The sequence below is a fragment of the Pristiophorus japonicus genome, chromosome 12, assembly GCF_044704955.1.
Source record: "Pristiophorus japonicus isolate sPriJap1 chromosome 12, sPriJap1.hap1, whole genome shotgun sequence".
In the NCBI taxonomy this organism is placed as follows: Eukaryota; Metazoa; Chordata; class Chondrichthyes; family Pristiophoridae; genus Pristiophorus; species Pristiophorus japonicus.
In genome coordinates this window covers 206,906,949-206,916,903 of record NC_091988.1, presented here as the reverse complement: position 1 = coordinate 206,916,903, position 9,955 = coordinate 206,906,949, and the positions used below count along the sequence as shown (strand labels likewise).

At 46.4% G+C, this 9,955-nt stretch overlaps 1 protein-coding gene across 1 annotated transcript in view; it reads right to left on the bottom strand.

The window, feature by feature from the left end:
- Window positions 1-3,362: 3,362 nt before the first annotated feature.
- The window catches only part of LOC139277688 (uncharacterized), a 265,492-nt gene continuing 258,899 nt past the window's right edge, over window positions 3,363-9,955 (bottom strand). The window contains exon 6 of the mRNA XM_070896517.1: window positions 3,363-3,910. Within this exon, the coding sequence (XP_070752618.1) occupies window positions 3,677-3,910 (234 nt within the window). The 3' untranslated portion in view covers window positions 3,363-3,676. The remainder of the gene's footprint in view (window positions 3,911-9,955) is intronic.

The following is a 9,955-nucleotide window of genomic DNA, read 5'->3' as shown; positions in this document are numbered from 1 at the left end:
TATCTTCTGCAGTAACCTTTTGTGTGGCACCTTATCGAATGCCTTTTGGAAATCTAAATACACCACATCCATCGGTACACCTCTATCCACCATGCTCGTTATATCCTCAAAGAATTCCAGTAAATTAGTTAAACATGATTTCCCTTTCATGAATCCATGCTGCATCTGCTTGATTGCACTATTCCTATCTAAACTATTCCTATCTAAACAGACATAGCTGCCAGACTGGGCCTGCAGCAGGTGGTGAGAGAACCAACACGAGGCAAAAACCTACTTGACTTCGTCCTCACCAATCAACCTGTCATAGATGCATCTTTCCATGACAGCATTGGGAGCAGTGACCACCGCACAATCATCGTGGGCACCAGCCATCGTGTTGTGTGGTACCACCACCATGCTAATTGGGATAGATTGAGAACTGATATAGCAGCTCAAAACTGGACATCCATGAGGAGTGTAGAACAGCATGCCAAGAGCAACACCAGGCATACCTAAAAATGAGGTGCCAACCTGGGGAAGCTGCAACACAGGACTACATACATGCTAAAAAGCAGTAGCAGCATGCTATACACAGAGCTAAGTGATCCCACAATCAATGGATCAGATCAAAGGTCTGCAGTCCTGCCACATCCAGTCGTGAATGGTGGTGGACAATTAAACAATGAATGGGAGGAGGAGGCTCCATGAATATCCCCATCCTCAATGATGGCGGAGCCCAGCACATGAGGGCAAAAGACAAGGCTGAAGCGTTGGCACTCAACTTCAGCAGAAAGGGCTGAGTTGATGATCCATATCGGCCCCATCCACAAAAAGCAGGACAAGTCCAATCCAGCCAATTACCGCCCCATCAGTCTACTCTCAATCATTAGCCAAGTGATCGAAGGTTCGTGTCACATCAGTGCCAGGCAATGACTATCTCCAACAAGCAAGTCTAACCACCGCTACTTTACATTCAATCGCATTACCATCGCTGAATCTCCCACCTTCAACATCCTGGGGGTCGCCATTGACCAGAAACTTAACTGGACCAGCCCCATAAATACTGTGGCTACAAGAGCAGGTCAGAGGCTGGATATTCTGCGGCGAGTGTCTCACCCCCTGACTTACCAAAGTCTTTCCACCATCTACAAGGCACAAGTCAGGAGTGTGATGGAATACTCTCCAGTTGCCTGGATGAGTGCAGCTCCAATAACAGTCAAGAAATTCGACACCACCCAGGACAAAGCAGCCACTTGATCGGCACCCCATCCACCACCTTCAACATTCACTCCCTCCACCACCAGCGCACCGTGGCTGCAGTGTGCACCGTCTACAAGATGCACTGCGGCAACTCGCCAAGGCTTCTTCGGCAGCACCTCCCAAACTCGCGACCTCCACCACCTGGAAGGACAAGGGCAGCAGGCGCATGGGAACACCATCACCTCTACGTTCCCCTCCCAGTCACATATCATCCAGACTGGGAAATATATCGTCAAATTCCTAGAACTCTCTCCCTAACAACACTGGGAGTTCCTTCACCAAACTGGCTGCAGCAGTTCAAGAAGGCGGCTCACTACCACCTTCTCACGGGCAATTAGGGATGGGCAATAAATGCTGGCCTTGCCAGTGATGCCCAAATCTCATGAACGAATAAAAAAAAGATTTATACTTCAAAAAACCTGAATGTAAAACTATTGAAACATTCGTCTGTGTCACTGGTCACTCTGGGTCACTGGTCACTGGTCACTCTGGGTCACTGGTCACCCGGGTCACTGGTCACTCTGGGTCACTGGTCACTCAGGTCACTGGTCACTCTGGGTCACTGGTCACTCAGGTCACTCTGGGTCACTGGTCACCCTGGGTTACTGGTCACCCGGGTCACTGGTCACTCTGGGTCACTGGTCACTCTGGGTCACTGGTCACTCAGGTCACTGGTCACTCTGGATCACTGATCACCTGGGTCACTGGTCACTCTGGGTCACTGGTCACTCTAGGTCATTGGTCACTCAGGTCACTGGTCACTCTGGGTCACTGGTCACCCGGGTCACTGGTCACTCTGGGTCACTGGTCACTCTAGGTCATTAGTCACTCAGGTCACTGGTCACTCTGGGTCACTAGTCACTCGGGTCACTGGTCACTGGTCACTTTGGATCACTCGGGGTCATTGGTCACTTGGGTCACTGGTCACTCTGGGGCACTGATCATTCTGGGTCACTGGTCACTCTGGGTCACTGGTCATTCTGGGTCACTCGGGGTCACTGGTCACTCGGGTCACTGGTCACTCTGGGTCACTCGGGTTCATTGGTCACTCTGGGTCACTAGTCACTCTGGGTCACAGGTCACTTGCGTCACTGGTCACTCTGGGTCTTTGGTCATGGGTGACTGGTCACTGGGTCACTGGTCACTCGGGTCACTGGTCACTCGGGTCACTGGTCATTCTGGGTCACTGGTCATTCTAGGTCACTGGTCACTAGGGGTCACTGGTCACTTAGGTCACTGGTCACTCATGTCACTGGTCATTCTGGGTCACTGGTCACTAGGGGTCACTGGTCACTCAGGTCACTGGTCATTCTGGGTCACTGGTCACTCTAGGTCACTGGTCATGGGTCACTGGTCACTCATGTCACTGGTCACTTAGGTCACTGGTCACTCGGGTCACTGGTCATTCTGGGTCACTGGTCATGGGTCACTGGTCACTTGGGTCACTTGGCACTCTGGGTCACTGGTCACTTTGGGTCACTGGTCATAAGTCACTGGTCACTCAGGTCACTGGTCACTCTGGGTCACTGGTCACTTGGGTCACTGGTCATTCTGGGTCACCGGTCATGAGTCACTGGTCACTCAGGTCACTGGTCACTCGGTCACTTGGGTCACTGGTCACTCAGGTCACTGATCATTCTGGGTCACTGGTCATGGATCACTGTTCACACTGGGTCACTGGTCATTCTAGGTCACTCAGGGTCATTGGTCACTCGGGTCACTGGTCGCCTGGGGTCACTCTGGGTCACTGGTCACTCTGGGTCACACGAGCTCACTCTGGGTCACTCAGGTCACTCGGGTCACTAGTCATAGGGTCACAGGTCACTCTGGGTCACTGGTCACTCTGGGTCACACGAGCTCACTCTGGGTCACTCAGGTCACTCGGGTCACTGGTCATAGGGTCACAGGTCACTCTGGGTCACTGGTCACTCTGGGTCACTCGAGCTCACTCTGGGTCACTCGGGGTGACTGGTCACTCAGGGTGACTCTGATCTCTCGGGCCTAAGTGCCTCTGTTCCTGGGGAATTGTCTGTGGCCGGTGACGATGTGTGATGGGGGATTTGAAAGCTGCCCACTCGCTACCATTAATGCTGCGGACCCGACACTCAATGTTAGTCTGTCTTTATTACCATTTTCTCTTGTTTCTGCTCATTTTTCCAATTCCCAAGGCTTCCTGTTCACCACATTGTTGTAGTGAGCCTGTCCCTAACACAACACTTGGCAGTAATAATAATGGCCTCATTGCCCGTTAAAAGTTCTGATTTGGCCAGAATTTAGGTTGCAGCTTCACCAAGTTAATTACTTCCTAGTTCTACAGATTTTATGTGAGAAGGTGAAATGGAGTCAATGCTTTTACTGCATGTGGTCCATTATAGAGGCAGCTGAGATGTCCTTGCTCAGTCTGAGTGTCTGTGTCTGTTCCAGCTTTGGTCGGCGGTTACTTTTTATACACCGTGGTTGTAGCCTGGGCTGCGCTATTCTGCAGGAGTAGATGTCTTGGCCACTGTGGCAAGGAGCAGATGATAGGATCAGAGGCACCTTTACCCCTGCAGTATTCTCTGTGTCGTGGACTCAACAGGCTGCTGGTGCTATCATCAGAGCATGATGAAAATGTTTGCCCAGGAACCGCTCGTTGCTTACATGTCTTACAAATCAACCGCTGGCAATTGGCCTGGAAAAGAAAACAACAGAAGTGTCAATGATGGATGTGTGCACACTTTGCTAACTGTGTTTGTCAGGACTGTAAATATACATTGGAAACTCAGGGAAGGACATGGGGAAGGACAACGTCACAGGAGCAGTGACTCGTGAGGTCACCCCATGAACCATTGTGTCCGTTCATAGTTCAATCAAATGCTCAGGTCACTGTGGAACTCATGTCACTGTTGCTGAAGTTAGGTAGAGTATTATCTTTACCAGCTGATTTTCATGCGATGCTTAACTCTGTGTGTCTACAATCATAGAATCATACAGCAGGGAAAGAAGCCTTTCTGTCCATAGCTATCCAATTAGTCCCACTCCCCCAGTCTTTCCTCACAGCGCTGAAAATTGTTCCTTTTCATAGAATCACAGAAATTTACAGCATGGAAGGAGGCCATTCGGCCCATCGTGTCCGCACCGGCTGACCAAGAGCTATCCAGCCCAATCCCAGTTTCCAGTTCTAGTCCGTAGCCCTGCAGGTTACGGCACTTCAACTGCACACCCAAATACTTTTTAAATGTGGTGAGGGTTTCTGCCTCTACCATCCTTTCAGGCAGTGAGTTCCAGACCCCCACCACCTTCTGGGTGAAAAAGGTTCACAACTCCCCTCTAATCCATCTACCAGTTACTTTAAATCTATTCACCCTGGCTATTGACCACTTTGCTAAGGGAAATAGATCCTTTCTATCTACTCCATCTAGGCTCCTCAAAATGTTATACACCTCAATTAAATCTCCCCTCAGCCTCCTCTGTTCCAAAGGAAATAACCCCAGCCTATTCAATCTTTCCTCATAGCTAAAATTCTCCAGTCCAAGTAAAATACTCGTCAATCCCCTCTGCATCGTCTCCAGTGCAATCACATCTTTCCTGTAAGGGATGGTTTTCAAGACCAATATGTTGAAGAACCAACTAGAGAGCAGGCCATTCTAGACTGGGTTTTGTGTAATGAGAGAGGATTAATTAGCAATCTTGTTGTGCGAGGCCCCTTGGGGAAGAGTGACCATAATATGGTAGAATTCTTCATTAAGGTGGAGAGTGACACAGTTAATTCACAGACTAGGGTCCTGAATTTAAAGAAAGTTAACTTCGATGGTATGAGACGTGAATTGGCTAGGATAGACTGGCGAATGATACTTAAAGGGTTGATGGTAGATAGGCAATGGCAGACATTTAAAGATCACATGGATGAACTTCAACAATTGTACATCCCTGTCTGGCGTAAAAATAAAACGGGAAGGTGGCTCAACCGTGGCTAACAAGGGAAATTAGGGATAGTGTTAAATCCAAGGAAGAGGCATATAAATTGGCCAGAAAAAGCAGCAAACCTGAGGAGTGGGAGAAATTTAGAATTCAGCAGAGGAGGACTAAGGGTTTAATTGGGAGGGGGAAAATAGAGTATGAGAGTAAGCTTGCAGGGAACATAAAAACTGACTGCAAAAGCTTCTACAGATGTATGAATAGAAAAACATTAGTGAAGACAAAGACAAACGTAGGTCCCTTGCAGTCAGAATCAGGTGAATCTATAATGGGGAACAAAGAAATGGCAGACCAATTGAACAAATACTTTGGTTCTGTCTTCACGAAGAAAGACACAATAACCTTCCGGAAATACTAGGGGACCGAGGGTTTAGCGAGGAGGAACTGAAGGAAATCCTTATTAGTCAGGGAATTGTGTTAGGGAAATTGATGGGATTGAAGGCCGATAAATCCCCAGGACCTGATAGTCTGCATCCCAGAGTACTTAAGGAAGTGGCCCGAGAAATAGTGGGTGCATTGATGGTCATTTTCCAACATTCAATCGACTCTGGATCAGTTCCTATGGATTGGAGGGTAGCTAATGTAACCCCATTTTTAAAAAAAGGAGGGAGAGAGAAAACAGGGAATTATAGACCGGTTAGCCTGACATTGGTAGTGGAGAAAATGTTGGAATCAATTATTAAAGATGTAATAGCAGCGCATTTGGAAAGCAGTGACAGGATCGGTCCAAGTCAGCATGGATTTATGATAGGGAAATCATGCTTGACAAATCTTATAGAATTTTTTGAGGATGTAACTAGTAGAGTGGACAAGGGAGAACCAGTGGATGTGGTGTATTTGGACTTTCAAAAGGCTTTTGACAAGGTCCCAGACAAGAGATTAGTGTGCAAAATTAAAGCACATGGTATTGGGGGTAATGTATTGACGTTGATAGAGAACTGGTTGGCAGACAGGAAGCAAAGAGTAGGAATAAACGAGTCCTTTTCAGAATGGCAGGCAGTGACCAGTGGGGTAAACATAGAAACATAGAAACATAGAAAATAGGTGCAGGAGCAGGCCATTCTGCCCTTCGAACCTGCACCACCATTCAATTTGATCATGGCTGATCATTCAACCTCAGTACTCCAACCCAGCCTTCTCTCCATACCCCCTGATCCCTTTAGCCGTAAGGGCCACATCTAACTCCCTTTTGAATATGTCTAACGAACTGGACTCAACAATTTTCTGTGGCAGAGAATTCCAAAGGCTCACAATTCTCTGGGTGAAAATGTTTCTCCTCATCTCGGTCCTATATGGCTTCCCCCTTATCCTTAGACTCTGTCCGTTGGTTCTGGACTTTCCCAACATTGGGAACATTCTTCCTACATCTAACCTATCCAGTCCCGTGAGAATTTTATATATTTCTATGAGATCCCCTCTCATTCTTCTAAATTCCAGTGAGTATAAGCCTAGTCGATCCAGTCTTTCTTCATATGTCAGTCCTGCCATCCTGGGAATCAGTCTGGTGAATCTTCGCTGCACTCCCTCAATAGCAAGAATGTCCTTCCTCAGATTAGGAGACCAAAACTGAACACAATACTCAAGGTGTGGTCTCATCAAGGCCCTGTACAACTACAGTCAGACCTCCCTGCTCCTATACTCAAATCCTCTCGCTATGAAGGCCAGCATGCCATTTGCTTTCTTTACTGCCTGCTGTACCTGCATGCCTACCTTCAATGACTGATGTACCATGACACCCAGGTCTCGTTGCACCTCCCCTTTTACTAATCTGTCACCATTCAGATAATAATCTGCCTTCCTGTTTTTGCCACCAAAGTGGATAACCTCACATTTATCCACATTATACTGCATCTGCCATACATTTGCCCACTCACCTACCTGTCCAAGTCACCCTGCAGCCTCTTAGCATCCTCCTCACAGCTCACACTGCCATCCAGCTTCATGTCATCTGCAAACTTGGAGATATTACATTCAATTCCTTCATCTAATCATTAATATATATTGTAAATAGCTGGGGTCCCAGCACTGAACCCTGCGGCACCCCACTAGTCACTGTCTGCCATTCTGAAAAGGACCTGTTTATTCCCACTATTTGCTTCCTGTCTGCCAACCAGTTCTCTATCCACGTCAGTACATTATCCCCAATACCATGTGCCTTAATTTTGCACACTAATCTCTTGTGTGGGACCTTGTCAAAAGCCTTTTGAAAGTCCAAATATACCACATCTACTGGTTCTCCCTTATCCATTCTACGAATTATATCCTCAAAAAATTCTAGAAGATTTGTCAAACATGATTTCTCTTTCATAAATCCATGCTGACTTGGACCGATCCTGCTTTCCAAATGCGCTGCTATTACATCTTTAATAATTGATTCCAACATTTCCCCCAACACCGATGTCAGGCTAACCAGTCTATAATTCCCTGTTTTCTCTCTCCCTCCTTTTTTAAAAAGTGGGGTTACATTAGCTACCCTCCAATCCATAGGAACTGATCCAGAGTCTATGGAACGTTGGAAAATGACCATCAATGCATCTATTATTTCTAGGGCCACTTCCTTAAGTACTCTGGGATGCAGACTATCAGGCCTGGGGATTTATCGGCCTTCAATCCCATCAATTTCCCTAACACAATTTCCTGACTAATAAGGATTTCCCTCAGTTCCCCCTTCTCGCTAGACCCTCGGTCCCCTAGTATTTTCGGGAGGTTATTCGTATCTTCCTTCGTGAAGACCGAACCAAAGTATTTGTTCAATTCGTCTGCCATTTCTTTGTTCCCCATTATAAATTCACCTGAATCTGACTGCAAGAGACCTACATTTGTCTTCACTAATCTTTTTCTCTTCACATATCTATAGTCAGTTTTTATGTTCCCTGCAAGCTTACTCTCATACTCTATTTCCCCCCTCCTAATTAAACCCTTAGTCCTCCTCTGCTGAATTCTAAATTTCTCCCAGTCCTCAGGTTTGCTGCTTTTTCTGGCCAATTTATATGCCTCTTCCTTGAATTTAACACTGTCCCTAATTTCCCTTGTTAGCCACGATGAACCATCTTCCCAGTTTTATTTTTACGCCACAAAGGGATGTACAATTGTTGTAGTTCATCCATGTGATTTTAAATGTCCGACATTGCCTATCCACCGTCAACCCCTTAAGTATCATTCGCCAGTCTATCCAAGCCAATTCACGTCTCCTACCGTCAAGGTTTCCTTTCTTTAATTTCAGGACCCTAGTCTCTGAATTAACTGTGTCACTCTCCATCTTAATGAAGAATTTTACCATATTATGGTCACTCTTCCCCAAGGGGCCTCGCACAACAAGATTGTTAATTAATCCTCTCTCGTTACACAACACCCAGTCTAGGATGGCCAGCTCTCTAGTTGGTTCCTCGACATATTGGTCTAGAAAAGCAGGAACTCTTCCTCCACAGTATTGCAACCAGTTTGGTTAGCCTAATCAATATGTAGATTAAAGTCACCCATGATAACTGCTGTACCCTTATTGCACGCATCCCTAATTTCCTGTTTGATGCCGTTCACAGCCTCCCTACCACAAGGTTCAGTGCTGGGACCCCAGCTATTTACAATATACATTCATGATTTAGACGAAGGAATTGAATGTAATATCTCCAAGTTTGCAGATGACACTAAGCTGGGTGGCAATGTGAGCTGTGAGGAGGATGCTAAGAGGCTGCAGGGTGACTTGGACAGGTTAGGTGAGTGGGCAAATGCATGGCAGATGCAGTATAATGTAGATAAATGTGAGGTTATCCACTTTGGTGGCAAAAACAGGAAGGCAGATTATTATCTGAATGGCGGCAGATTAGGAAAAGGAGAGGTGCAACGAGACCTGGGTGTCATGGTACATCAGTCATTGAAAGTTGGCGTGCAGGTTCAGCAGGTGGTGAAGAAGGCAAATGGTATGTTGGTCTTCATAGCGAGAGGATTTGAGTATAGGAGCAGGGAGGTCTTACTGCAGTTATACAGGGACTTGGTGAGGCCACACCTTGAATATTGTGTACAGTTTTGGTCTCCTAATCTAAGGAAGGACATTCTTGCTATTGAGGGAGTGTAGCGAAGGTTCATCAGATTGATTCCCAGGATGGCAGGACTGGCATATGAAGAAAGACTGGATTGACTGGGCTTATATTCACTGGAATTTAGAAGAATGAGAGAGGATCTCATAGAAACATATAAAATACTGACGGGATTAGACAGGTTAGATGCAGGAAGAATGTTCCCGATGTTGGGTAAGTCCAGAACCAGGGGTCACAGTCTAAGGATAAGGGGTAAACCATTTAGGAACGAGATGAGGAGAAACTTCTTCACCTAGAGAATTGTGAACCTGTGGAATTCTCTACCACAGAAAGTTGTTGAGGTCAGTTCGTTAGATATATTCAAAAGGGAGTTAGATGTAGCCCTTGTGACTAAAGGGATCAAGGGGTATGGAGAGAAAGCAGGAATGGAGTACTGAAGTTGCATGATCTGCCATGATCATATTGAATGGTGGTGCAGGCTCGAAGGGCCGAATGGCCTACTCCTGCACCTATTTTCTATGTTTCTATGTTTCTATGTGGTGAGCAGAACTGCACACAATACCATAACTGTGACCTAACCAATGTTTTATACAGTTCAAGCATATTCCTGGTACAAGCATACAGTTCTTATATTCTATACCTCGGCCAATAAAGGAAAGTAACCCGTATGCCTTCTTAACCACCTTATCTACCTGTACTGTTACCATCAGGAATCTGTGAACATG